A 27,671-nucleotide genomic window follows, 5' to 3' on the forward strand; every position below is an offset into this window, starting at 1 on the left:
TAGCTTCAACATTAAAACACACATTTTTTTACGTGACCTTCATATACAAAGATCTGTACGGAGTGGAAGAACATGCAAACTCCTTCCAAGGCCTCCAGCTGAGTTTTTCCTCATGTTGAGGTGAGAGTGCTAATCACTACTGCATTGAACAGCACTTTGACTTGGAAGTTTAGAAGTTTCAATGAGGAGTACTCTGGAAAAAAGATGAGAACTCACACAGATGAGAAGCCACATTCTTGTGACACGTCGGAGAGGATTTACTCAACATAGTCCACTGCTGCGCCTCGCGAAAGTGGAAGCCATGAAAGAGTCTACAGGAGATCTCACTCATGAATTTCATAGCTTTAGCCCAAAACACAAGGTGTGATCCAGTTTAAATGAAACACTGAGACTGTGCTTCATCAAAAAATTGTTTATGGTCTGTCACTAAAATGAGAAGATGTAAATACAGTTGATTTTCTTCTGTGTTTAACTGCTAAAAGCTGACCAATGGTCCCAAAAAAGAATCGTAGAGACACACGTTTCATTTTTAATTAACACAACTGCTTTTTGTGGGTTTTGGGAAAATATAAAAAAATCTTGGAAGAGCACATGTGAACTTTGAAGAAATGGAAGTAACATATTTCCATGAAATCAATGTGCTTTTTTTTTATTGAACACAAATGGCTCATAATGTAATTTTTCACTCTTTAAATGCAACACATTTCTGATGAAATACAGTGCCTGAAAACCTTTATGTAACACACCATGTGAAGAGTACATCTTGAAACTGGTCACATTGATCCAAATATGTCATGTAGCCAGTCGCCACGAGGCGGCTGTTGGATTTTACGAGCTCCCTTGAACGCAACACCAGGTCAGTCAGACCGGAAGGTGGCGCTGTCAGCTTCTTTGTGTTAGCATCATGAAGGTTTCTCTTGTCGTTTCACACGTTGACCGTAAACAACCGATTCAAGGCGTGAGAGAAAGTTCCCAGCATTTCTCTCAATAGACTGTAAGACAGAAATTTTAACTCCTCTTGTGAAGAAATGTTTGTGAAAACTTAAGGGAAGCTAGCCTGCTCCATCGTGATGGATGTTGTTTACCGAGCAACGACCGTTTGTGGGGGTCTTTTAGTGACTTTGGGGGTAAAACACGAATGAATCATGCCGAGGGATTTAAATTAACCGGCGCCATGATCAGGTGTTTGCCCGCAGAGGTCCAGGGCAGGCTCCGGTCCGGCGTAGCCATCCCCTCCCTTCAGCAGTGCGTGGAGGAGCTGGTCCTGAACAGCATCGATGCCGGGTCGACCTGCGTGGGGGTCCGGGTGGACATGGAGGCGTTCAAGGTGCAGGTCATCGACAACGGAGCCGGGATGAGCGCCGAGGACATGGAGCGCGTGGGGAACAGATATCACACGAGCAAATGCAGCTCTCTGCAAGACCTGGACGACCTGAGGTGGTATGGGTTCAGAGGGGAAGCCCTGGCGAGCGTGGTCTCCTTGGCTACTCTCGTGGAGATCTCGTCCCGGAGCAGGTCATCCGTGAAAACACACGTGAAGCTGTTCAAGGAGGGCAAGGGCGTGGACGTGTTCGAAGCAGAGACTACGAGACCCTCTGCAGGGACAACTGTCACCGTTTGTAACTTCTTCCATAACATGCCAGTCCGGAGGAGGAGGATGGACGCTGTCCTGGAGGGGGAGAGGATCAGACACAGGGTGGAGGCCGTGTCCCTGATGCATCCCTCTGTGTCCTTCACCATGAAGAATGACTGCACCGAAGTCATGACGGTGCAGCTCCCCAAAGCCAGAGACACCTATCACAGGTTTGTGCAGATCCACGGCCTGGGGAGAGCGCACAAACTGCGGGAGGTCAGCTACACTCACAAACAGTTTGAAGTCACGGGACACCTTGGTGTCGAGGGCCACTACAACAACAGCTTACAGTTCCTCTATGTGAACGAAAGACTGCTGCTGAAAACACGGATCCACAAGCTGCTGAATGCTCTCCTGCGCAGACTGAGCAGTTCACACTCCAAACAGGAGAATCCAGAGGAACCGGCCGTCGTCAGGAGTCCGAAGGTCAAACGAAGCCAGGAGGTGTATGGTGTCTATATCGTCAATATCAAGTGCTCTTATTCAGAGTATGACATCTGTCTGGAGCCAGCCAAAACGTTAATAGAGTTCAGAGACTGGGATGGAGTTTTACTGTGTATAGAAGAGGCAGTCAAAGCTTTCATGAGAAAGGAGAACTTGGTGGCTGAGGTTTCCCAAGATGACTTGGAGGGTATTTCTCCCACAGTGTTTGGCTCTGAGAGATCAGAACAAGAGAAGGAGAGTGTTCAGGATGCCCAAGGGTTTACTGATATCCCCACTATGAATTGTAGCGTTGCAACAAAACTGGCATCTGAGTCTGTTCATCGAAGGCGCACAGATGACTGTCGATCACAAAGCATTGACTGCATGGAGAGCAGTGCGGATGAGAGTGAAGAAGTAGAACAGAAGATTGAAAACACTGAAATATTGAACAGTGAACAATGCAGCGACGAGCCTCAGTGTGATTCTGCCACACCGGAGGCTGCGTCTCATCATGACGAGAATGAAGAGGAGGCAGTGACAGTCAGTGAAACTGGAGAGGAGGCTGAAGTTTTACTTCAGTCGACTGAAATACATGGTGCAGCTTTAAGAGAAAAAGAGACACAGTCAAACTGTGAAGCCTCAGCCAGCGGTGAAAAGTCAACACACAGCCTCATTCAACAAACTCAGTCTGATTTGATTAACTGTGAGCAAACATCTACAAGTAAAAGTCTGGAAACTCATGAACAGATTTCATTATGTCCTAAAAAGATCCGTGTGTCTGAGCCTTACGTCCATGAGAGCCTACAGGTTCTGGATGAATGGCAAAGCAAGACGCCTGCTGAAAATCTGTCTGCGTCGAAACGAAAAATCTCTCTTGAAGCAGTCAGAGGCCCATCCTCTCTGACGCTGTACAGAGACTCCATGGCTGCTGTTCCCGCCAAGGCTCCCAGAATTGTTTCCTGTCGGAAATTGTCAACCTGTGATCATTCTGGATCTCTGGACAAGTTCAGAAGAATGTTTGTTAAACCTGATGAGTTGAAACTGCCATTCCCAAAAACCCAAACGGAAAACTCTGTGTTGAATCGTGACAGTGTTTGTCCAGAAGATCAGCGTCTGGAGGATTTTTCAGAGTTACACAGCAGCTCCCGGAGCCCACCGACCCTTTCGGCTTTCACCAAGTTAAAACCAGGATCGCCACGAAATAAAGGCAAAGCGTCTTTAGCATCTAAACTCCACAATTTGAAACAGCAGACTGGTGTGTCTGAAGTATCAGCACAAGTGTCCAAGACAGTTTGTGAAGATGTTAGCGGTTGCAAGGATGATGATGATCCGATCCAAGATCGTGACAAAGACGAGAATCCCTCTGATCTTGTGCTGAATCCTGATCCAGTGTCGGGTTTGGTTACAAACCCTCAGCATGAGGAGGAGGAGGAGGAGGCAGCAGCAGCGAGTGGCTGGATGCCTCACTATGACACAGCTGTTGGAAAGACGGTTTATGTGAACAGAGTGACCGGCCTCAGCAGATACGAGGAGCCGGCGATGGACGAAGCGGACGTGCGCTGTACTTCTGACGTCTCAAATATGGCAGTTTGTGTCATATCCGAAACTGGTGAGTCAATACACACAGTTATGGAACCAGAATCAGATCAAAAGAAATACTTTTCACTGTGCTGGATTTAACAAAAAAGAAAACAAAAGCACACATTTTGAGATTGTCAGCACTCATTGCTTTTCCTGTGTCTTGAACTGTAGGGATGGAATACAGGTGTTACCCATTTCAGGCGGACCTAGTGTTGCCTTTCCTGCCTAAATCCAGACCAGAGAGGGTGATTAGTGCAGGGCCAGACTGTAGAGGTACCGCTCAGACATGTCAGATGGTCGACTGTAAGGACTGAACACACAGGAGTGAGCTGAGCTGACATGCAGTGCTGTGTGTCTTTACAGACGTCGGCGGGGATGGCTCCAATTCACTGTCCTCGTTGTACTCGAAATGGACGAATCCAGTGTTTGTACATCCTCCAATGGTAAACAATTTAACACTTTATTCTATTTTATTGTCTCTGTTAATTTATGAATATCCAACATTTACTGATTTACATGTGTTCACAAATATGACATTTCGTGTCTGAGCACATGAAACAACTGATGGATGACGACTCACTGATGGGCAGAAAACACCAGCTATCCATTCAGAATGGGGAATTTCTACTAAAATGTGCAAAATACTGCACGGACTTTATGCTCGTAGCCCACATTACATTTGCGAAGTTTGTCACAAATTTTGTTGAAAACAAAAACAGCTTTGTTATTAAAAACAGAGAACAAATGAGCTCGAGCAGACATGGCTGCTGTTTTTGCACAGTGAGATATTTCTTCATCTGCCCCTCTAAAAGTTTTTATTACAGAGGTTTTATTATAAGATAAATCCTTTTTTTTTTGTTTTTCCATTTCCTTGTTGTTCTTATTTTTCCACACAGTGTTGACTTTGTGACAAATGAGCTTCCATAATCTGTTTCTTTAGCCCGACTGCAATTTTCTTTTTTGCTGTAACTCATTAATTTGTTTATTTCTCCCATCAACATGTCCGACTCCATGTCAACAATTTGTATTTTGTGCCTGCAGGCACTCGCTTCTCCACCCAGTCTTTCCATGACAGACGTGAGCGCTTACAAACTCAACAACCACATTTCAGTGTTCTCCTTTGCAGCCTGTCTGCTGTCAATTACTCTGTTGTTTGAAGTGGATTACCCACAAACCAAAAAATGTAATCTGTTCATGTAAGCGTATTCATTTGTGATCATAGTGAATCAGGCTCTTTGTCTTCAAAGTCGAACTGTGAAAAACATTTATAAGGAAGTGGAACTGAGTGAGACCATTTTCTGCATGTGGTCAAATCAAGGCTTCACTTCACAGCTTCCAGAGCCTGAGAGTAAGGATAGACCGACAGATCGGGCCGATAATTGAGGTTTTTTTACTTGTGTTGGCATCGGCCGATACGCGCACACACACTTTAAAACACACGTAATGAAACGTACCACGCATGAAATTACAATTTAAAACGCATGCCATTAGGCTGTAACACACGTCATTATGCTGTAACACGCATGTCATTACAGCGAAACACGCATGTTGTTATGCCTTAAAATGCATGTAATTACACTTTAACGTGCATGTATTTTCACTAACACGCATGTTGTTACGCTTTAAAACACGTAATTACACTGAAACGTGCATGTCATTATGCTGTAACACATGTAATTACACTTTAAAACAATGTTATTGCACTGTAACTCGCATGTCATTACGTTTTAATACGCACGTCATTACGCTGTAACACGCTTGTAATTACGCTTTAAAACTAATGGAATTACACTATAACACGCATATTTACACTAACGCATGTGATTACACTGTAACTCGCATGCAATTACACTTTAAAATGCCTAAAATTACACTAACATGCATGTAATTGCACTTTAAAATGCTTGTAATTAAGCTGTAACTCGCATGTAATTACACTAACGTAACATTAAAACCGCTAACTACAGCATTAAAATCACTAACTACAGCATCACAACCATTAAAGCCCGTGTCTGGAGTTTTGAAAGAATGAGAGTTTTTTTTAATCCAACGTCTCGAGGCTCCGCCCTCCCTCTGCTTTCATGAGCGACCAAGCCACGCCCCTTTAATTGTGCACGCATCATCCATCGGGTGAAAATGAGAGCCTCGGAGTCCCCAAGACATCCTCCATGTTTATCTGTTTACGGTGGATGTTCAGCAGACAGTGGATATATCCGAGGTAAGCGGGGCGGCTGCTACATAGCTAACGCATCTCTGCCTGGGCGAGTGCACGTGCTCTGTTGATTGACAGCATGACAAAGCGGAAGCTTGTACTCTATTGGCTGAAGCTGACCGGCGCTTTTTCGGATAACATGGGGGTCTAAGGCGGAGCTCATAAATACATTTTTATATTGCTTTATGCTAATATTATATTATAGTATCGAACCAGACTGACACATTTAAGCTCTGTTAAAAAATGATACGTACATTAGAAACGAACGGAAACTCCGGACACCAGCTTTAACTACAGCGATAAAACCATGAACTACAACATTAAAACTAAGGATGGAGCGATGCTTTAGCCGGCCAATAAAGCAGGCCAATATTTGAGTTTTTTACTTGTATCGGCATTGGCCAATACGCGCATGGATTCGCGGATTTCGTTTTCGTTTTAATGATGCCTAAATATTTGTTTTCTCTTATTTTATTTTATAGGCATTATTTGAATAATTAAAAGCACCAAACACTTTTTGTTCATTTATAGTATGTTGCGTAAAGTTGAACAAATCTGTTAGGATTTTTTACTGTTCAATTTATTTTAAGCTTGAGACCTGCAATATTTATCGTGTCATTTTTTGATGTAAACTGAGGAAGCAAAAGCAGTATCGGCCCCAAATATTGGCTCAAGAAAATCGGCAGTCCATAATCGGCCATCGGCTAAGGGTGATGGAAAAAAATCGGCATCAGCCCTAAAAAATCCACATTGGTCTATCCCTACCTGAGAGGTCCGGAGGCCTTGTCTCCACATGTCAGGACTGTTGTTTTAGTGAAATGGATTAGGACGTTTCAGCATGAAGCATTAGGAAGCTGGTTATAATGCCGTGGCTGATCGCTGTCTAAATATACGTATATCTAACTCCATATCAGGCTTCAGGCAGCTCTTTCTTCAGCATTCACTGATATAATCCTGATCAGAACTAAATTCAAATATATTGAGGCTTTTACAGTCCTAACTGAGAGAACGGTATAATGTTAACATTTTACTAAAAGGAGACGCCTATGATCTGCTGCAGGTCCTTAACATGATGCCATCGAGACGGAGATTTAAGTCTGTGTTGCCCCGGGTCGGAAATAAAACCACTTCCCTTTTTATGTCTTTAATGCTGATTTATTATCATCGCCATGACGACAGGTCGGCGTTGATATTTCCAGCGGGCAAGCTGATGGCCTGGTCGTAAAGATCCACAACATCCTGTTTCCATACCGCTTTTCTAAGGCCATGATTCACTCAATGAAGGTAAATATATCCTTTTGCCTTTTTTTTTCTTCTTCTTTCAGCTTCTCAACAGATCTGAACGGCATGATTTAAAACTGTGATGTGTTTTTTTTTTTTTTTGTGACAGGTTATTAATCAAGTGGATAAAAAGTTCCTCGCGTGCCTCATCGATACAAGTGAAGAGAAGAAACTGGCGCACACTGAAGCTGAAGGTATAATCATCAGGACTTTATCGTCACTGTGGTTCACTGAGCAGCTGCAGTGTTTCACGTCTTTGTCTTTCTACTGAAATCCAAGGAAACCTGCTGGTGCTGGTGGATCAACACGCTGCACATGAGAGAGTCCGACTGGAAAGTTTAGTCGCCGGTAAATAATTGTGAATAATATTAATTAAATGAACACGGCCTGGACGTGATCCAGTGATTATTACTGTGTTTGATGTCGCAGATTCCTATGAGGACGACCCAGACGTCGCCGGGGAGAGGCGTCTGTGCTCGTCAAACATTTTACCGCCTCTGCAGATCAGCGTGACAGAAGAGGAGCTGAGGCTGCTCAGGTGTGCCGTCTTCCTACCAGTCGCTCAGATCGACTCCACTAACTCCTAATCATTGAAATGAACACACATTCACACCTACGGGTAATTAACAGACACCAATTCACCTAATGCACAAAAACCAGAGTAGCAGAAGAAAACAAACTCATCTCAGACATTGATTTTTATGTTATTGAAGCAGAAGGTGCAGATATTAAATCCACTGAGAGAGCGTGCTTCCATTTACAGAAAATTGTCTTAATTGATTTTTGGGGGAAAGACTCCCGTCTTTATTTAGAAAGCACGCTCACAGGGGTTACCTCAGCTCATCATGACGGCCTTTTAAAATAAAATCAATTGAAATTGCTCAACTCTAAAGAGACCACAAGATAGCCAAACATTTACGGTAAGTCATTGGAAAAATCCAGTCCAACTCAAGAAAACTCAAAAGCTCTGTAGGTCAGAGCTCAGTATTTTGAAACAAAGGGAAACTGATGGCGAACGGTTTCCTGCAGGTTTCAGTTGCTCTAGATTATCTCTGTGGAGACTAGAGGTGTCCCCGTCTAAGAATTTCGAATCGGATTCGTCCGATCCTGCCAATAATCGACTAATAGTCGAACCTATCATCTTCTTTGGCGGGGGGGGGGGTGTGATGCGGAGCGTACCTACACGGGGCGTCGGAGCAGCAGCACAGAGCGGTGCTCACACGGAGCGTAGGGGCGCCTATGCCTACAGCCGGCCCTGATTGCACTAATATAGGATACAGGATCTAATACAGGATTTTCTCGAAAAGACGAAGCCAAACATCTGTTACTCACTTTTTGAACAACGCGCATGCGCCAGACCATCCGCCCGGCTCTCCTGCTTCTCCCAGGAAACGCGGAAGCGTGCGAACGCGATCTCCTCTTCTCCGGACGTGCACGGCTCTGTTTACAGTTTCTGCGATCGGCCTGGCTCATACATAAAGCATGTTTTCCGAAACAGTTACAGTTTCATTATGTCAGACTCGCCATCGGTAAGTACTAGCTCAGAAGCTCACCGGTTACATAAACACTCTGAATGCGCAAGCAGGTGGAACCGCCTTACAAAACCAGCTCGTCAGAATGATTGACAAACGGACCCACCAATTATTTAGGTGATCCACCCGGAAATCAAAATCCTGTATTATACCTTTAATATGTATGTGTATATATATTTATATATATATATATATATATATATATATATATATTTGAAGTTCAGATGACCAGAACCAAACCCTCTTCTAACAAACGGGCTAAAGCATGTTATTTATTTGTATCTATAATCTCTGCCAATAAGCTCAAATTTTTTGGCTAAACAATTTCTCACATTATCTGATCAAATTAAATGAAATAAGCTTAATTGCACTGTGTCAGGTCCGTTTCGCAGGGCAACAATCATGCAAAAACAAACACTAAATTAAATAGAATTAGCCTTTTAGATAAATAAAAATAATAATATAATAATAACCTAAAATATTACAATTAAACGAAATAAAAGTCAGCATTAAAAATGAGAATTGATTAACAGAACCGTCTTTTATTAGCCCAATTATCTGGCTACTTACCCGTTTAAGGTGGAAAGCCATGTTGTTGTGAAGTGATATGAAAGGACACAACTTGCATTTGACTTTTTTTGGATCATCTTTGACTTGGTCTGAAGTTTCAAAGTTCAGCCAAATCACCACCGAGATGCTGCTCTGTGACGGAGCTCTGCGCAAAATCGGATTGTGCCACTCACCATGGCGGTTCATTCACAAACACTAAATAGATACAATATTGAATAAAAGTACAAGTACATTTATCCACAGTGTATTTGATAGGCTAACATGTATAACAAATAGGATTTAAATCATGTTTATTTGGAAAAAAAACAAGCAATTCTATGTAAAATCAGTCATTCGGCACCCCCATACAGCTGTAATGGAATGGTCCTCGTTTCATAACCACATTTTGCGATGCTTTGACTGTATGATTGGCAGTCGAATCAGGCCTCTTCGAACGAATCATCGAATCGTCGAATATTTGAGGACACCCCTAGTGGAGACGCTTGGGATGTGTTTCCTCGCCCTGGAGTTGAACCGTTTTGGGTTCAATCTCACATTTTCTGCTCAGCAGCAGAGCAGAGACATCAGGCAGCAGACTTGGCAGTGAGGTTAAGGATGGCGGCAATAAAAATGACAAAAGAGTGGATGCAGCGATGCAGCCTCCAGCATTCTTGTCATGGTAGGTTATATTAATGGCGTTATCCAGATTACCTGCCAGGCCATGATTAAACCCATAAAACCTCAATTCAGAGACGTGCGTTGTGTTGTCTATTGTGCATCGGAAAATTCCAGTCAGCATTTCCACACGAGAGGAGCCTTAATAGCAAATAAGCAAGTTTCAGAGTGTAGAAAGGAGTCTGTGAGGACCGGTGTCAGCACAACGGCCAGTTTCAGACCAGAAAGTTATGGTTGTGGTATTGAAACAATCTGCTTGTCTTTGCTTCTGCTGGAGAATAAATCCGAACGTTCCGGGAGAAGATCTGCCTCTGTGACGCCTCGTCTCAAGCGTCCCCAGACAACGTCCCCATCTACACCACTTATTGTGTTCAGATTGTGTTTTTCCCAGTGCATGCAGACGTCTTCTTGACTCTTGCTATTAGCTCAACTAATAGTAAAGATGATGTGATTTCATATGTGCTACACAGAAGCTTGTAGTTTTACATTATTGCATATTTAATAGCTTTTAATGTTTCCTTTACATGAAACTGTTTTATTATATTCAAACACAGCTGGAGATAAATGTTGGCAGCTCTCTCTTGAACCCTTTAAAGTCAGAGCGCGCAGCGTTTCCCTCCTGGCGTTTCCCTCCTGGCGTTTCCATCGTTAGGATCCAGAGTGGTTCTGGCTGACGCTCCTCTCTCCTCCCTCCAGGTCGCGTCAGTCACATTTGCGGAGTTTAGGTCTGGAAGTGACTTTCCCGCAGGCCGCAGACCCTCAAGTGTTGGTGGCGAAGGTCCCGCTGTGCTTCACGGAGAAAGAGCACAACGAGCTGAAGCGGGGCAGAACGTCCGTCATCAAGACCATCGTCGAGGTGAGACCCGTTGAACAGACTGTTTACTGCCTCTAACTGAAGACGGGATGCTTACTGCTTTGCTTTATTGACTTCAGGAGTATATTCAAGAGCAGATAGAGGTGAGACAGAACCCTTTTTTTCTAACGAACTTCTACTTTTCCTCAGTGTTATTATTTTCATGAACGTATAAATGCTTCTTTCAGTTACTGCGCTCCACCGGTCGAGTCAGAGGAACTCTCCCGCTCACCGTTCTGAAGGTGCTCGCCTCGCTGGCGTGTCACGGTAAAGACTGACCGCTCCTCTTTATCCCCGGGAGTTTCTGTTTTCACGAGTGTCGAGTTTGAAGTCCTCGCTCTGCTCACAGGCGCCGTTAAGTTCAACAGCCCCCTCAGTAAAGACGAGTGCCACAGCTTGATCTCGTCCCTGTCCTCGTGCCAGCTGCCGTTCCAGTGCGCCCACGGCCGGCCGTCCATCGCTCCGCTGGTCGACGTCCTCCACCTGGACCGGGACCAGACGGTAGCAGAACCTCGCAGCGTCTCTGAACTTCACCGCAAAACCAGACCCGATGGTGACTGTTCATTCCTCTCCCTGCAGGAACTCCAGAAGCCCAACCTCAAAAAGCTGAGGAGGATGTATAAAGCATGGCAGCTTTTCGGAAATAGATAAGTGGAATGTGTGTTTTATTTATTTTTTTTAAATTCAGTTTATTGTGAGCTAAATTATTTGTGTTATTTAAAAAAAAAAAGATTTAATGTGTAAAATGTTCTTCTTTCTCAGTCTGCTTCCTGAAGCTTTTAAATGATTAAACGATATTTAATGATATTTAGAGAAGCTTTATAAACAGCTTACGGTCAGACTGGAATAACGGGAAAGTTTCTAAGTGCTGAAAAAGAGGAAATTCTAAAATAAAGAGCTGAAACGTGACGGAAAACTTTGCTCCTTTTCTTTCCACCGGTTGCTCTTGTGAAAAGTGAGACAACACTGCTGTGACACAACACCAAACATCACAAATCTGTTCGTGCTGATCAAAGCTCTGCAGCCGGCAGTGGGACGCTGCAGGAGGAGGACGTGGCGCCCGTCCTCACCGGTTCACCGGTCTGGATGTCCACATCAGTCGACCACAGCAGCTTGATCTCTTATCAAATACTCCTGCAACCACGTTCCATGCAATGCTGAGGCTGGTGTCAAATTACAAGTGCTGAATATCTGTGAGCTATTCCAGCAAAACACATTTAAAACCTTTATTATTGACTGTAACATCATTGATCGATTTAAATGAACACTAAATGCAAAACCATGAGTTTAACATTTATGACTGACTATCAAGAATTAATAGATATTTAACATTAAAAGCATAAGGAAGAGCTGCCTGGGCCCTGATAATAATTCAAGATGGGAAGTTCTCAGACACTCTGTCATTTGGTCCATATCATCCATAAACTGCAGTGACATGTAGGGAGTCTGCCTCACAGCAGATCCAAACCAGGTCCTCATCAGATCTCCAGCAGGTTCACAGTGGATCCTCCTCAGATGCAGCGGCGCAGGGATCCTCCGGGGGAGGCACGCAGCATGTGGTGGACTCGCTGGCTGCAGCTGGAAAGGAGGTGAGGATGAGCGTGGTGATGGTGGGGGGGATGAAGGATGCTGCTCCTGACTCCCTCCTCCCCCACAGTTCCGGGTCATGCCACGTGACTTGTCCGCCCCCACATGTCCAGCCTCTCCTCCTCCTCCCCACCATCTCCCAAGTAAACAATTCAGCCTCATTTCATTATGTCTGCTGACAGCCTCCTATTCTTATCTCTGATCGCAGCCTGGACATGCCTGCCAGGCGTTTTATGAACCAGACACTCAGGATTCATCAAATAAGACGAGAAAATGTATTTTTTAAAAATTGACACGTATTACACGTTCAGTCTGTTTTCAAGCTGATGGTTCAAAAACGTGACGCGTGACCTTGGGACGAGATTTGCGCTGTTAAATTAAACCAAAAAAAAAAAAAAAGAAGAAAACGTGATTGGATTTCTTCATCTCTGGACCGCGTTTTCCCCTTAAATAAATGCGCCAGAACATTAAGTTTTCATCGCCCAGGAAATGGTTACATGTGGATTTATAAATAGTCTCACGTTTCTCATCCCATATCGCATTAATAAGAAGCCGATATTTATGAATGGGAGAGAGGGCGCGCGCGCGCGTGGCGATCGCGTGGGCGGACAAACCGCGCGCACATTTCTGCAGACATCAAAATGCATCCCAAAAGAGGATGTATAATATAATATGTATGTAAAAACATAAGGTTTTTAGGCATAACGCTGGCCCATTGACAGCCGGCCGGCCCCCCCTCCCCCTCTGCAGATGGTACAGCCTCGGTTCATTCATAAAATTCTAGCAGAGCATAAAAGGAGGGGCTTGCATCCTGCTCGTCCAGTTACCAGGTATATACCTGGAGAAAAGACCCGAGCCGCTGAGCCCAGAGGAAGGCCACGTCTCATCTGTCACACACCAGGACTTGTGGGTGGCTTTTTCTTTTTTTTATTTCTTTCTTTATTTATTTTTTTCCTCCTAGTCGCTTCGTGGTGTTTTCTCCCAGGCTGACATGGATTCCGAGCCCCCCACCTGCCGGACGGAGTCTCCAGTCGGGACGCTCTGCCAGAAGACGCCAGAGGAGGCGAGCTCTCCGGATTCCTCCTCAGAGAGCAATGCGAAGGTATGGATGCTTTATTCTTCAGCAGAGATCACAACACCCCCCTCTTTAAAAGAAATAAATAAAAAATGTCTGCCTCTTTTTTGTATCTTCATGATGGGGGGAGGGAGGGAGGCTGATTGATAGGATTTTAATTAACTCAGTCTTAAACGTCATTTTCCTTCTGCTTTGAATCAAACTTAAAGCAGATGTCTGTGATTTTTTTTTTTTTTTTGGAGGGGGGGGGGGGGGGTCTGCACGGCGCGTCGGGTTGTTATGATCCCGACGTCCTGGGACCGAATGTGCGCGTGTCGATGCAGCGGTTCATTGAGAAAAATAAATCCATTCAGGAGACTCCACAGCAGCCCTGCGTCAGTGCTGACGTCAGGAACAATGATAAAGTCAAATATCGATCTGGAGAATCTATTTCTGGTGGGGTATATTTCAAGAAAACACAACACAGGCAGGACATCCTCTCATTTACAACATGAGAACATTGTTTTTGTTTTGTTTTTTGTTTTGTTTTTAGGTTGAATTGATTCATCCCAGCATTAAGATCCGCCTGAAATTTAAAACATCTTTCAAGGAGAGTGTTTTCCTCGTCCTCATTGTGGATTATTTCCATTTTTCCAGGAGGTCTGCGAGGACATGAGTGGTGAAGACACTTCTTTTGTTCCAACAGTTACAGCAATTTCCTCTACCCCAGATTTCCAGTGGATGGTCCAGCCTACGATTATTACATCTGTCTCCCCGTCTCTGGGTAGCAAGCAAGCCAATGAACAGCAAAGCTCTCACCAGGCAACACCCAAAGCGGGCGGGAATAAGGGAAAAAATGCTGTCAGGAAGGGGAAAGCAGAGCAGGTAGGTTAGCCGAGCTGAAGCCCACCTGCCATTGGACAGGACAGTCACCGCTGCACATTTACATATGCCAATCTGAATTCCTTGTGTGCAACAGTGCTATTGTGCATGCTCCTGTGGAGCCGTGAGCCTTCCTTAGCCAGTCAATTTATATTCAGGTCACAGCAAGTCTGCAACAATGGTCTATTTTTAGACGCATTGCAGCGAAACATGCTTTTCCCATTCTTGAGAGGGTCTGCTGGCAGCAGACGAGGTGTTTTTAGAGGGAAAATGGCCGGATTCTTCAAGGTAATCACTGAGCTGTCTCTGTTACATCCCAGCTGTCTCCAGAGGAGGAAGAGAAAAAGAGGATAAGAAGGGAGAGGAATAAAATGGCCGCAGCAAAGTGTCGCAACAGACGGAGGGAGCTGACGGATACCCTGCAAGCTGTAAGTAAACACTGATCCGTTTGCTCAGCTGCCGTTTGCACCTACTGTCGTGTGTTTTTTCCGTGCGGGTGATTTTGGATGTCTGTCTATCTGAAGGAGACAGACAAGCTGGAGGAGGAGAAAGCAGCCCTGGAGACGGAAATAGCCAACTTGCTCAAGGAGAAAGAACGGCTTGAATTCATCCTCGCATCCCATAAACCGGTGTGCCACATATCGGAGGATCTGGAGTCGATTTTCCAGGAGCCCGCCGGATCTCCAGATCTGCCTCCCAGTCCGGACGAGGACAGGCTCCCGGAGGATGGTACCCAGGAGGCTCCCTCCCTCCAGGACATGGAAATCCCCAGCGATCCGTCCACCGCCATCTCCGGGAACTCCAACATCCTGCTGTGCGCCAGCGCCGAAATCAACATCTGCGATCTGGAGCCCTCTCTGGACATTAAGGAGGGGCTTCTGGACAGCATGCTGCCCAGCCTGGAGGAGAAAACCCCGCTGGAGACGGCCCGGTCCGTGCCGGACATCGATCTGAGCAGCTCCCTCGGGGTGTCGGACTGGGAGACGCTGTACAAGTCGGTGTCCGGCGACCTGGAGCCGCTCAGCACCCCCGTGGTGACCTCCACCCCCACCTGCAGCAGCTACCTGTCCGTCTTCACCTTCTCGTGTCCCGAGCTGGACTCTCTCGCGGAGGGACTGGACAGCCATAAAGGAGGCGGAAGCAAGGCTGAGTCCGTCGACATCCTCAACTCCCCGACCCTCCTCGCCTTATAATGCACGGGGGGGAGGCGGGCCGTCCCATCCCTCGGCCAACAGCGTACGCCACAGTAAACACTTCAAGGAACACACTCACGAAATGTCTTGTATGCGACTAAGCTAACATATAAACTTTTCTCCGGATACATAACCAAACAGAGTGATGTAGCTAAAAGCATGGCTTTTAATTTAACGGGAGGGTCCGAAGCCGTTCGGGTTTTTAAAACGCATGCTGAGAAATTCCAACTACTTTTCAAAGGTCATATATATCTGATCTGTTCCTAGATCTAAGGTGTAACGTGGAATTCAATGTGACAGTATGGTTTCGTGTTTTGGTGTCAATAGTGTATTGATTGCTGTAAATGTATTTTCATATCCATCTCTGTTCAGTACCTGCATACCTCAATGTCATCGGCTGTGGTTTGACCTCATCGTTCAAATGTTGAAAGTTTTCCATGAAAACATCCAGTGCTGTATACTATATACATATGAATATATATATAAATATATCTTATCAAGATGTATCTTATGATTTATTTTTTTACCTTTCAGATTTTGACTTATTTGTTAAATCGAAGAATAAGTGAAAATGGGCATCGATTGCTTATCTATGCTGCTGAATAATTACAATAAATCTACATTCACAGTGGTGTCTGGTGTCGATGCTTTAGGGGAACCAGTGTCCTCGTCAAGGTTGTTGAGACTGTGTGTATTGTATGTTTTCACCCGAACAAACCAACATCTACATCGCTTAAATGACACTCAAGTTACAAATCAGAGAAAGCTGTAGGATGTACAAAAGCACTAAAATTCTCAGAAAATTGACTTCTGAGAATTTGTATGACCTTTGACAAATACAAATACTGTGACATTGACAAAATTGTTATCGAATTCAAGCAAAAGTATCATTTCAAAGCACATTAATCTGAGAAAACAATGAAGTCATCTGAGTGTAGTTGCAGTATATTAACATCATTACATGGGTTATAATGCTGCAAATGATCACATCCTAAACTTATTACAGTGATGTGTATGTAATCCATTACCTGCAAGATTACAGTAATGTAAGTATTTGTAATTCATAACCTTCAACATTTGCATTAAAACACTGCAAAGCAGGTAATTGTTCACATTAAGGGGAGGTATTTGTATTTCATTACCTCCACGCGTAGGTACAGTTATAGTAATCAAAGCCAAGTAATTACAGTAATGTCAGTTCGTGTAATTAAGTAGTCCCACTGAAGACTGCAAGGTAACTATTTACAATCCTATTATTATTTGTGATTTATTACCTCCGCCCTTCCATCGGTCATGAGCTTGAAGTCTATTATGCTTTTAGTTCATTTATAAATATCTTTTCTTCTCACCAGGCAAGGAAGCTGAAAAAGCCTGATGAGTAGGAGAGAGAGAATACTAATTATGTGAATATTTTTAATCTGTTACTTCCTGGTTACAGTCATTATACTGCAAGGACACTTCCAGTAATGTATTTCTGATTGACTGCTTTATTTTCTTCTCGATTATGAAACTCCAAAGTATTTCTGTAGGTGTATTTGTAAACAGCGGCCTCGGCCATACTGATCCTCAGGCTGTATGTGTGAGTGTTTCTGATTCATTCATTATTTTCTTTACAAGTGATAAAGCTCCAGTATTTGATTTATAATCACTGCATGCTGACTGAATACAGTAAGTGCAGAAATACTCTGAGTTAGGTAATGTAACGTTAGTAATTACTGCAAATTCACTTTTTTGTCATTTATTTTCTCTTTCATTGGTCTGTAATATACATCATTAGTTACTTTCACTCCCGTGTGAAAGGCACAGTTTAAGGAGTTGGCGTTTCATTGTGTGTGTTTGGCTCCACACAGTTGTGCTCCCTGCAGATGTGTGTGCGCGCGCGCGCGCGTGTTCGCATATCCCCATCCCTGCAGCAGCCCGCAGCAGCCTTTTCTTTCACTCTTTCTTGATGGGAGGAGCGGCGCGACTTCCCCACAATGTACTTTTTTACATCCCTGCTGCTTACGTTTGGCTGGCATCGCGCTAATTTCCGCATTCCCAAATCCTCCCAGATTGGGATCACGTTTAGAAAATCGGGCTGATGCAACGATTCCCACTTTTTAAAATCTACTCGCGACCCTCGGCTGAGCACAAGAAAGGACATTTGTTGCACCTGGGATCCAAGTCAGGTCGGTGAAAGTAAAACTTGCTGGGTCTTTCTCGCTGCTTTCTCCCTCCGCACGCGGAGCAGCGGACGCGTCGCGCGCGCGGAGCCGCAGCCAGCCGGCCGGACGGAGCGCGAGCTCCGCGCGGCTCCTCTCGGGTCTCTGCGGAGCTGCTATTTTTTTTGTGTGGCGTTTGTTTTTGCGGGGGGGAAGCGGACACATTGCTGAGCGCCGCAGCAGGGAGAAGGGAGACGGAGGAGCCCTGCTGCCTTTTGTCTGCTCCGACTCGAACCGAGCCGGAACAGAATGTTCCTCCGGTCCCACGTCCCGCAGTCCGTCCCGCAGCCTGCAGCCTCCCGCAGCCTCCCGCAGCCCGCCGCCGCCGCCGCCGCCGCTGCACGGGGACATTTTTATAACGCTCTATTCTCGTGTGGAGACAAAGTTACGTAAGGTTAACGCGGCACTGGGAGAAAAAAATTAAAAAAACGCCTAAACTTCCGCTTTCAAGTTGACTAAGTCAGCATGCTCAGTGAAATCCACCAAAACACCTCAAACTGCAGAGAGAAACCTCATAACAACCGGAGCTTCCGCATCATGCGTGCAAAAGATGAAACTCCAGCAGCTCGAGTTAATAGTTATTAAAACTTTCCTTAGACCAGGAGTCTGGAGTCACACGTGGCCTTTTAAAATCATGTTTTTATTCTGTTTACATGCCACTATCTCATCTCTTGGCTAAAAACAGTAGTTAGTAAAGGGTAAACAACTAAAAAATGTGTTTTTCTTAAAAATGTTTAACTTATTACTGAATTTCATGCAGGCATTTGATTAAACTTACCTGTATAAAAATCACAAAAATACATAAAATTACAATGTTGTCTTGTTACACAAATTTATGCATATACTGCAAATCTATATAAATAAATACATTTTCATGAATATACACATACACAGCATAAATAGATCTATAGCCAATGCGCACACATTTATCTAGAAATGCACACTTCATTCACATGTAACACATTTGTCCATCAGCCTGTCTGAACAGGGGGAGGAAGAAGTGAAACTTATTCAATCCTACGTCTTCTCCACTATTGAATAAGCACATTTTGTAATCATCCTGCTTCCTGAATCTTATAAGAATGATATAATTATTCATTTGAAACATACACTGCTTGTACTTGCATGAGCTGTGATGTTATAAGGTGCAAGTTGTACAAGAAAAGTTACATAAACATTTACCAAAAAAAGAAAAAAGAGATTACACAGCGGATTTCCCTGAACATTTCAAGTCCCATTTCCCATCTTTAATAAGCCTTGTTGTTTCCGCAGTGTTGGTTTAGTTTGAAGACAGATGCTGTTCATGACCTCCTCCTGTCAACACCACATTGTTCCACTTTGACTCTCTGACCTGCAGGAAGTGCAAAACTGACAGTTACTCCTAGTGAGCTTCTCCTCATGTTGTCTCAGCTTCATCAGGTACCGTACCAGCAAATCACTTCTCACAGGAGATAAAAGTAACAGGTTATAGATACATCACTGCAGTCAGATCGTGCTGTTAGATGATGTTATTGTGTGTATGCTTTGAAATATAGTGTCCAGGATAACGTTTGTCTACATTTTTCGTGTTGCACTCGTATTTCAGTACAATTGAAGCAGTTTATCGTGATGAAACTCCGATAAAAAGCCAGGTGGCTGTTCTCTGCTGCGTTATTTTGGTCCCTGTAATGCTGCGTAAAGGTCTCGGGGAGTGTTTGGCCTCAGATAGTCAGCTGGAAATCTGCTGAGCTGTCGTCGTAGTTTCCTGTATCTTTGGCTGACCTTCCCTCACGCTCTGCTTTTCATCGCTTTTTGCATGTATGGAAATGTTTAAGACGACCACGGCCACAAGGGAGTGAAAATCAGTGCAAACATCACAACAGCCGAACCACATTCTGCTGGGTTTTGGAGCAGATATGGCGAGTCTCACTGGGACTAAACCACAGGAAACGGTCATTATCTTCCACTGAGAGCAAAAGTAGAATTCATTCTGGTCTGTAATGTGCTCTGGTTTTCCTCTTTTTTTAGTCTCTGGAGATTAAAATCTGTGATTTCCTGCCAGCATATTTGTAGATGGCTGTATATCAACTCTAAAAAAGGTAGCAGGGTAATGAAATAACCTTAAAATCTGCAGTCTTAGCATCTGTTTCACGCCTCAGGCAGATTCTTTCTTCAAGCCATTTGACAGACTGCCGGTTAAATAAAGCAAGCACTTTATTTGTTCCTTATTCTGTCAGTGTAGAACATCTTATTTTCTGCCCTCTCATCATAAATCAGGCGGCACTGTGTGACAGACAGGTCCTCTGTGTTTTCCATCGATCTGGTGGAGCTGCCGTCTGACTGTTCCCTCCCTCTGCCTTCCAGCTGTGGTCACGACCGAGCCTGACGCGATGCCAGGACAAATCCCAGACCCCTCGGTGACGGCGGGCTCCCTGCCCAGCCTGGGCCCTCTGGCCGGGATCTCGGCCACCACGCTGACTGACAAGCTGAAGTTTGGCGACCTGCAGGAGCTGGGGAGCATGCTGTCGCCGCTGCACTTCCTGGACAGCCTGGGGAAGAGGCCGCTCGTCATCAAGACAGAGGTGAGCTCCAGAACGACGCTGGAATGTCACACGCTTCTCCACAGCCGGCCAAAACACTCATAAGTAAAAACCTGCACAATCTGAAAGGTAAAAATCAACTTTATTGCTTGCAGTTTGTAGTCAGAAGCTACATTTTTTCTCTAAATTTAAAATTCTAGCTGGACTTTATATAAAACTCTTGTAATTCCAATTAAAACTTCTACTCTGTAAGGAGTTTCTGAAGCTTCAGTGTGAATAACTGTGACCCTCAGCTGCTTTAATCCTGTCAGACTGAATCCTCACATCGAGATAAAAACAAGGAACGGACCAGTTTGAATACATAAACTACAGAGGAGAAAGTATGGATGTTTGATTTCAGCTGCAGAGAGTTCAGGTAAAAAGTCATTAGAGAAGTAAACAGCCAAACACAGTTCAAATACCAGAAACATCTACATGCCACAAAGAAGGGTTGACTTTGTAAATAGCTAAAAAAAACACATTCTTACCATTTAAACTGTGATTTCTGTATTGGTAACTGGTAATTGGACATTGATGAAAATTTCAATGCATCCATTGAAATTTTTGTGGAAAAAATTAGAGTTTTGGACGCGACATATAACACTGAGACCCGAACTGAGATATCAGTGATGCTGCCATGAAAACCAGCTGCTGCATCGCCAAACAGACAGTTTCTGAACTGAATTTGTTGTAAGTCTATAAGGAATTATAAGAGTGTGACCGTTTTTTGCCTTTGGATCAGTGTAAAAAGTTGGACTGTCATGTTAAATGTAAGTAAGAAGAGAGATGTTTTATGTCTCATGTTAAATAGATTACCATGTCTGGACCTACTTGACATGAAATAGCTAAGAGAAATATAAATCAACAGGTCCATCTAGTGGACAAAGAACAAGATGAAAAGAATCGACAAGGAAAAATATACTTTTTAAATCTGTTTTTAATGACACGTCCACCATCAATAACAAAAGGAAGTCTAGCAAAGTTGATTATTCAGTATATGACTATGAATAGTAAGCTGTAATATAATTATAAACAATAGAGAAAGAATAAGTTTATTTGTTCACATAAACCAAATATTTCTTATGTTCATGTAGGTTTTCCTTCAACTTCATTGTTAAGTTTGTATTTTTGTCAGTGATTAACTCATGTAAAATGTTTTACTAAAACATGGATGAGCAACAATCATGAATGATGTATTTTTCAAATGAAAGAACAATAATGGAAAGATGAGTGAATTATCAGTGCGTACAAAAAAGGCTCAGATCGATGTTACTCTAATGATTTTCTAATTCGAGTACACTTAAATGTGGATTTAAAGGCAATGTGTTGCAGTTAAAGTGTTCAAAAAACCGAAAACTGTTTCTGTCCTGCAGAGAGACGAAGAGGAGGAGAGGAGGAAACGGCGACGAGAGAAAAACAAAGTGGCAGCAGCTCGATGTCGAAACAAAAAGAAGGAGAGGACGGATTATCTACAGAAGGTGAGGCGTCTCTGCGGCCGTGTCTCACATCATCCCAGACATTCCGCCTGTTATCCGTCCTGAAGCCGAGTTCCTCCTCCCGCAGGAATCGGAACGACTGGAGATGCTGAACTCTGACCTCAAGGCGCAGATCGAGGAGCTGAAGCTGGAGCGGCAGCAGCTGATCCTCCTGCTGAACCGCCACCGCCCCACCTGCATCGTCAGGACGGACAGTGTGAAAACCCCGGAGGGCGAGGCCAACCCGCTGCTGCAGCAGCTGGAGGCCAAGTGACAGGAGGCGGCGCGGCTCCGCGGCCGGCCCTCAGCACTTAGCCGTGACGGGGGGGAGGAGGAGGAGGAGGAGGAGGAGGACCGGACCACGCCGTCCTCCCCGGACCGGAGACCACAGCACGGGGACGATCGGACAATGCTCTGGCAGTTTCTGCAAACTGTATTTTTTTTTTTTTTTCAAATTTCCACCTCTTCCTTTTCGTTTGCCGTTTGGTCCACAGAAGTCAAGAAGCCGCAGGAGCAGTTTGTATGAAGTTCAGCTGAGACACAGTGAAGACTTTTCGTTCAGCAATCCTGATTTGATCAATCCTCTCGATTAGGACCAGCTCCAGCATGATTTGGACTTTATTTTCAGCTTTTCAGCTCTGTGCACCTCCACAGTGGAGTTAGAATGGAATTCTCAAATTCATTTGACTGTTTTTACACGTGAATCAGGTGAACGGTTTAAGGATCAAACCATGTTTTACATCTTTCCTCCACCTTTTATTTGAAGGTTCAGTAGAAATTTGGCAATTACCTGCTTGAACCAAGTTTTTACTTTCAGTTTGAAGGTCCTCAGCTCATTTCAAATGAAGAGTGGACAAATAAACTTGGTATATTTTCAGTACCAAAGATTTACAAGGTCATATCTGGGTCCACTGTGGTGATGCATGAGGCCAGTACCCTGAAAACTGTTCATACAGATAGAAATGTAGCCGGATGCTGTGGAGATAGACTTTATAGAAAAACAAATTGCAGGAATGTTTAATTCTTCACATACTTAAAGAGTAAAACGTAGTTGATTCCCATCCATGTTCTGCCTCTTTTGGTTCTCCATACGATCAGTGGCAGAATGATTGAGCCTTTTGTTTTCTCCTTTATTCCAATGTTTTGGCGCAGGCGTCATGTATGCACATATATATGGAGTGTTTACATTGTACTTTATTTTCTGTTACCATATTGTTTCTACCATTTATGCTTTTTTAATACTTTTGTATATGATGTTATATAAGCGTATAAGCTATACAAATCTCCTTTTGTATATCCAAATGAAATAAATGTTTAGTTTCTTTTTTTACTGGATCGTTTGAGTCTTTCCAAAATCATTTTTGTTTTGTTTTGGGGTTTTTTTTCCTGGAGTTTCTGGTGAACATCTCCATCTTGTGGTGAGATGCAGCACAGTCTAATTCACCACTTCTTGCAATGGTGTTGCAATCACCTGTCAAAAAATGCACCTCAAAGTTTCCTTTTAATTATCAGTCAAGTATTCAAGACAAATCTGATGTAACTCAGGCTCTAGAGGTAAACTAGTAGTGTGATTAATAAAAAAAATACACTTACTTTCAATGCAAAATACAAATTACATCCCAAAAAAATGTTACATTTGTTGTATTTTTAACAAAAATCTTCAAGAACAAGTAGAAATCAGCTTAATGAAAACATTTTGAACCTCTATGTGTCCAGAAGTGTTTAGTTTGTTTGAACTTTGTATTTCTGCAGCCTTTAACATGACTTTCAAATCCCTCATGGCCTAATGTTTATTCACCAGAAACATATTAACAAATTTCTTTCCCTTTCTTGAAAAATGACAGCGTCCCTCTGCTCCTTTGGTCAGTTTTCTTGTAAAGGTCACATCACATTTAGCAGGCCGGTTTTGGCCACAGTCACATGTCTGACCCCTGATTTAGGCGATGAAGCACATTTCTTCCATATTTTCATCTCTTTTAGTTAATCATTCTTCAGCTCGTGCCTTTTTCTGACACGCACAGAGCTGTTGTTGTCGAGAACAAACAGCCAGAATACGATTCCCTCATATAAAAGCACTCCCATAAAAGGAAAGCAAAGTTCTGGCCCACTGGACCTTATGTATGTCACCCCTGCTGCAAAGTCTTCAAAGTCTTAGTAGAGTTTTTTACATCAGCTGTGTAGGAACTCAGGAACGTGATAAATGTGTGGTTTTCTAACACAGGGGCTCTGTTTGTTTCCACCGGGGTGGATTTAGCTGAGATTACAGAGGTCATAAATGATGGATAAGGAGGGAGAAAGGAACTTGCTCTGAACCAGAGGAGAGCTGAGCAGGTCTTCAGGGGTCCAGCAGATCCGGATGCTGCTCCATGGAGTTTGTTTGAGTGTGTGTGCAGGTTTCCCTCTGCTGTGTGTGTGTGTGTGAGTGTGTGTGTGTTGCCTGGCGGAGCTTGTTTCCAGCTCGGAGCTGCGGGATCAGTGTCTGTCTGTCTGTCTGTCAGCTCTTATCTCGGCTGCTGGGAGGAGTAAAAGTCAGGCCAGCTCCACGCCAATAAAGGGGATTTCTCACACAGCTCCAGTACTGACTGAATGAAGTTGTGGAGAGTTGCACTGAGTGGAACTCCTTTTATTTATTTATTTTATTAAATCCTAAGCGCGCTCCTGCAGTGGAGGACTTCTTAATCTGCGCCTGTCAGTTTAATTGGGGCAGAAAATGGGAGAGAGCGGCGCTCAGGACGCCAGCGGTCCACATCTGGCCACCACCGCCACCACAGCTCCAGATGTGGAGCAGCTCGAGTGCAGCGGCGGCGGCGGCAGCATCCCGAACGGGGACTGGGACGCCGGCGGCGGAGCGGCGACCGCCACGCGCCTGTCCTACCGGCGCTGGGCCGTCGTCTTCCTCTTCAGCTCCTACTCCCTGAGCAACGCGTACCAGTGGATCCAGTACGGGATCATCAGCAACATCTTCGTCAAGTTCTACGGGGTGGAAGCCTTCGCCGTCGACTGGCTGTCCATGGTCTACATGCTCACCTACATCCCCTTCATCTTCCCGGTGACCTGGCTGCTGGACCGGAGGGGGCTGCGCCTCACCGCGCTGCTGGCCAACGCGCTCAACTGCGCCGGCACCTGGGTCAAGGTGGCCAGCGCCGAGCCCGGGCTCTTCTGGGTCACCATGCTGGGCCAGCTGGCCAGCTCCCTGGCGCAGGTCTTCATCCTGGGGATGCCCGCCCGCCTCGCCTCCGTCTGGTTCGGGCCGGACGAGGTGTCCACCGCCTGCTCCATCGGGGTCTTCGGCAACCAGGTGAGTGGAGGGACAGGGTTCTGCCTGGTTCCCAACACCTTTCAGTCGTTTTTGTCCACGAGGGTCCGAAAGGCGTGGATGACCTTTGACTTTAAGTCTTCTTGTGAAGGATAATACCTCTAATTCTGCTCCACTTGGCGCACCAGATTTCATGCCTTGAAATGAAAAAAATCCTGAGTACATCACCTAAAAACAACAACATGGAGAATATAAAGAAAAACATTTTAAAATATAAGTTGAAAAACTGAAATGTGCAATATATCCCATGAAAATGTGCAATAATCAATAATATGATGATGTTTTTTAGGTTTATGATTTGATTTTGGACTGATAAAGTCAGAATGATGTTCTTGATTGCCAGTTCCATTATTCATGATAATTAAACCCAAGGCTGGACTGGAATTCAGTTATATCTTCACATTTCCAGAACTGAGCTACTGACCCCTCGCTTTGGTGCCAGAGTTGCTCTGCTTTGCATAAATCTTCTTAAGCCATAATTTTTTGAGCCTCTTATCTGAAACTATTTGCAAAAGTCCTGAAAATACAGTGGGACCAGGATCTTTTTTTTTTTTCAAAAGCAGCCACAAAAAAGCATTGTGATCATTATTTTGGGACATATTGTGACTTACGAAGACAAACACACAAGTTATAACCTCAATATTTACCTCAGCATGTGTAACACCTCTGATATTCAGCCTGTTAATGCATTCTAATGCAGTATTTTGCAACTGAAAAGTCATGATCAGCATTTTTATTTTTGCCTGGGATCATTTGAAGGAGATTTTTTACTTCATCTTTATTTATTTTTTCTCTGAGAAAATATTCCAGCTTTGTAATGAGTCTTTCACAAAATGAAATATGGCTGTGTAGGCGAACCAGCAGGGCTTTCTCTCCTTTGTCTTTATTTCCTCTGAGGTTTGAACACTCAAAATATCTACATCACACTCTGCGTTGCACTATTTACTGAGAAGTACAGTGAAAAGTGTGTGCAGATGTGTTTTTATTGCTATTCCCTCACATTATGGGATGTGTCAAAAATCAAGATTTTATGTGGAAAATTGTTGCTTTTTTTTATATAGTCACGTTTAAGAAAGCAAATCTATGAAAATGTGTGTGTGTGTGTGTGGGGGGGGGGGGGGGGGGGGTTTGAGGCTCTTGTGAATGAACTTAGTGCCTGCTGACATTAATGAAGCTCTCAGGGTTCATGGATTTTCCGTATTTCTCAGTTTATGTCAAACGCCTTCATTCAATCCTCTTCACTTGACTTTAATGAAAGCAGTCCTCCGATGAGAGTCAGACTGTGTGTGGAAGCCTCCATAGCACAAATGAAATCACTGATTTATTGATCCCCACCCTGGAGGTCCGGCTATGTGATGTTTGCATGTTCTACCTGTGTGGCGGTTGCTTTTCTCTTGGGCCTTCAGTTTTTCTAGCACAGTTCAAAAATAGAATTGCTGAGTCGAAATTGGTCAAGGGTGGATCTTTGTGCGTGATTTTCGGTCTGTATTTACCCTTTGATGCAGTGGAAACCTCTCCAGCATCCACACAGGCTTCACAGATCTCTGAAACCTTGATATTGTGGTTTGGCAGATGAAAGACGAAAGAGGTGTGGAGAAATGACCCAGATGTGGCTTTTGTCCCTGCGGCCTACTTGTCAATTTTCCAAAAATGTATAAATAATTTGTTTCTTTGGTAAAATATGGCACATTTGAAAGAGGTAGAGGCCACTGTTACTGGATGGATTTCAAGATAATAAAAAAGAAATGCTTGTATGCTGATTGAAACTTGAGAAATTGTAGGAGCCATTTCTCATTTCTGTGATTTGACCTCTGGAGGCAGCAGGATGGGTGGAGGCATGTAAGGAGCACACAGGTGATGAGCTGCAGGTGTGCCAGAGAGGGACAGTAAACACTCTTGACCTTGTTCGGGCGTGTTTGACCGTGCGTATCGTGGTTGTGCCAGACGTGTTCGACGTGTTCGGCGTGTTTCTGTCGCCGTGGGTAAAAGAAATGGTATCTGTGAGCTCGCGTGCTCCGACCGTGTGCCTGTAAAGTTTATATGTAAATGAGGAAAATAAATGGGTCACCACACCCAAACACTTCACCGGTGGAATACGTCATGACTGGCTCTCCGTGGAGACGAGTCCAAAACACTTCTCCCTCTCCACCTTCAGTAGGAACCCCAAACTGTGTCAGTCCAGACTGGGGATGGGATGATGTACATTTTAAGTCCCTCTCTGGCACACCTGCAGCTCATCACCTGTGTGCTCCTGCACTCCACCCATCCTGCTCCCCCTAGAGGCCAAATCATAGAAATGATGAATGGCTCCCACAGAAATACAATTCATCTTTCTGAAAACATAATAATTCTCATTTATTCTATGAGCTGGATCAAATATTGGCTTCTGGTGGTGAAATTAAAATTTTTGGAGCCCTCACAAATTTCTCATATTTTGATTTTATTTTATGAAAAAGAAAGAAAGAAAGAAAGAAAGAAAGAAAGAAAGAAAGAAATACCCAAAAACACAATATCTTGCCATGTTAACTAGAAAATGACAGGTTTGTCTGTCTGTTAGCTGTCTGGTCCAGATTTTCCTCAGTCCTTCTTTATTTTGAGGGCGGCCTGATGGGAAATGACGTGTTCGCTGCGCCACCTTCTGCTTTCACAGCGCACTGATTCACTGG

The 27,671-nt window shown here is 44.1% G+C and overlaps 3 protein-coding genes across 4 annotated transcripts; all 3 read left to right on the plus strand.

Annotated features, from left to right (window-relative positions):
- Nucleotides 1-950: 950 nt before the first annotated feature.
- mlh3 (mutL homolog 3 (E. coli)) lies at nucleotides 951-11,643 on the plus strand. 2 transcript variants are annotated; one of them, XM_030116507.1, is made up of 12 exons: nucleotides 951-3,665; nucleotides 3,809-3,910; nucleotides 4,001-4,080; nucleotides 7,029-7,133; nucleotides 7,240-7,324; nucleotides 7,410-7,478; nucleotides 7,560-7,668; nucleotides 10,583-10,742; nucleotides 10,820-10,843; nucleotides 10,928-11,006; nucleotides 11,089-11,240; nucleotides 11,319-11,643. In XM_030116507.1, the coding sequence occupies exons 1-12, from the start codon at nucleotides 1,139-1,141 to the stop codon at nucleotides 11,388-11,390; spliced, it is 3,564 nt and encodes a 1,187-aa protein (XP_029972367.1). In that variant the 5' UTR covers nucleotides 951-1,138; the 3' UTR covers nucleotides 11,391-11,643. The 2 variants fall into 2 exon arrangements, with proteins under 2 accessions (XP_029972367.1, XP_029972368.1); XM_030116508.1 differs by lacking the exon at nucleotides 3,809-3,910.
- Nucleotides 11,644-13,302: 1,659 nt separating this feature from the next.
- On the plus strand, nucleotides 13,303-16,086 carry fosaa (v-fos FBJ murine osteosarcoma viral oncogene homolog Aa). Its single transcript, XM_030116511.1, has 4 exons — nucleotides 13,303-13,428; nucleotides 14,038-14,265; nucleotides 14,583-14,690; nucleotides 14,787-16,086. The coding sequence occupies exons 1-4, from the start codon at nucleotides 13,318-13,320 to the stop codon at nucleotides 15,453-15,455; spliced, it is 1,116 nt and encodes a 371-aa protein (XP_029972371.1). The 5' UTR covers nucleotides 13,303-13,317; the 3' UTR covers nucleotides 15,456-16,086.
- A 1,367-nt stretch (nucleotides 16,087-17,453) lies between these two features.
- On the plus strand, nucleotides 17,454-23,024 carry jdp2a (Jun dimerization protein 2a). The gene is made up of 4 exons (XM_030116512.1): nucleotides 17,454-17,623; nucleotides 20,000-20,217; nucleotides 21,588-21,692; nucleotides 21,778-23,024. Exons 1-4 carry the CDS (start codon nucleotides 17,536-17,538, stop codon nucleotides 21,961-21,963), a joined length of 597 nt encoding a protein of 198 aa, XP_029972372.1. The 5' UTR covers nucleotides 17,454-17,535; the 3' UTR covers nucleotides 21,964-23,024.
- Nucleotides 23,025-27,671: the final 4,647 nt, after the last annotated feature.

Source organism: Salarias fasciatus, chromosome 19 (assembly GCF_902148845.1).
Source record: "Salarias fasciatus chromosome 19, fSalaFa1.1, whole genome shotgun sequence".
In the NCBI taxonomy this organism is placed as follows: Eukaryota; Metazoa; Chordata; class Actinopteri; order Blenniiformes; family Blenniidae; genus Salarias; species Salarias fasciatus.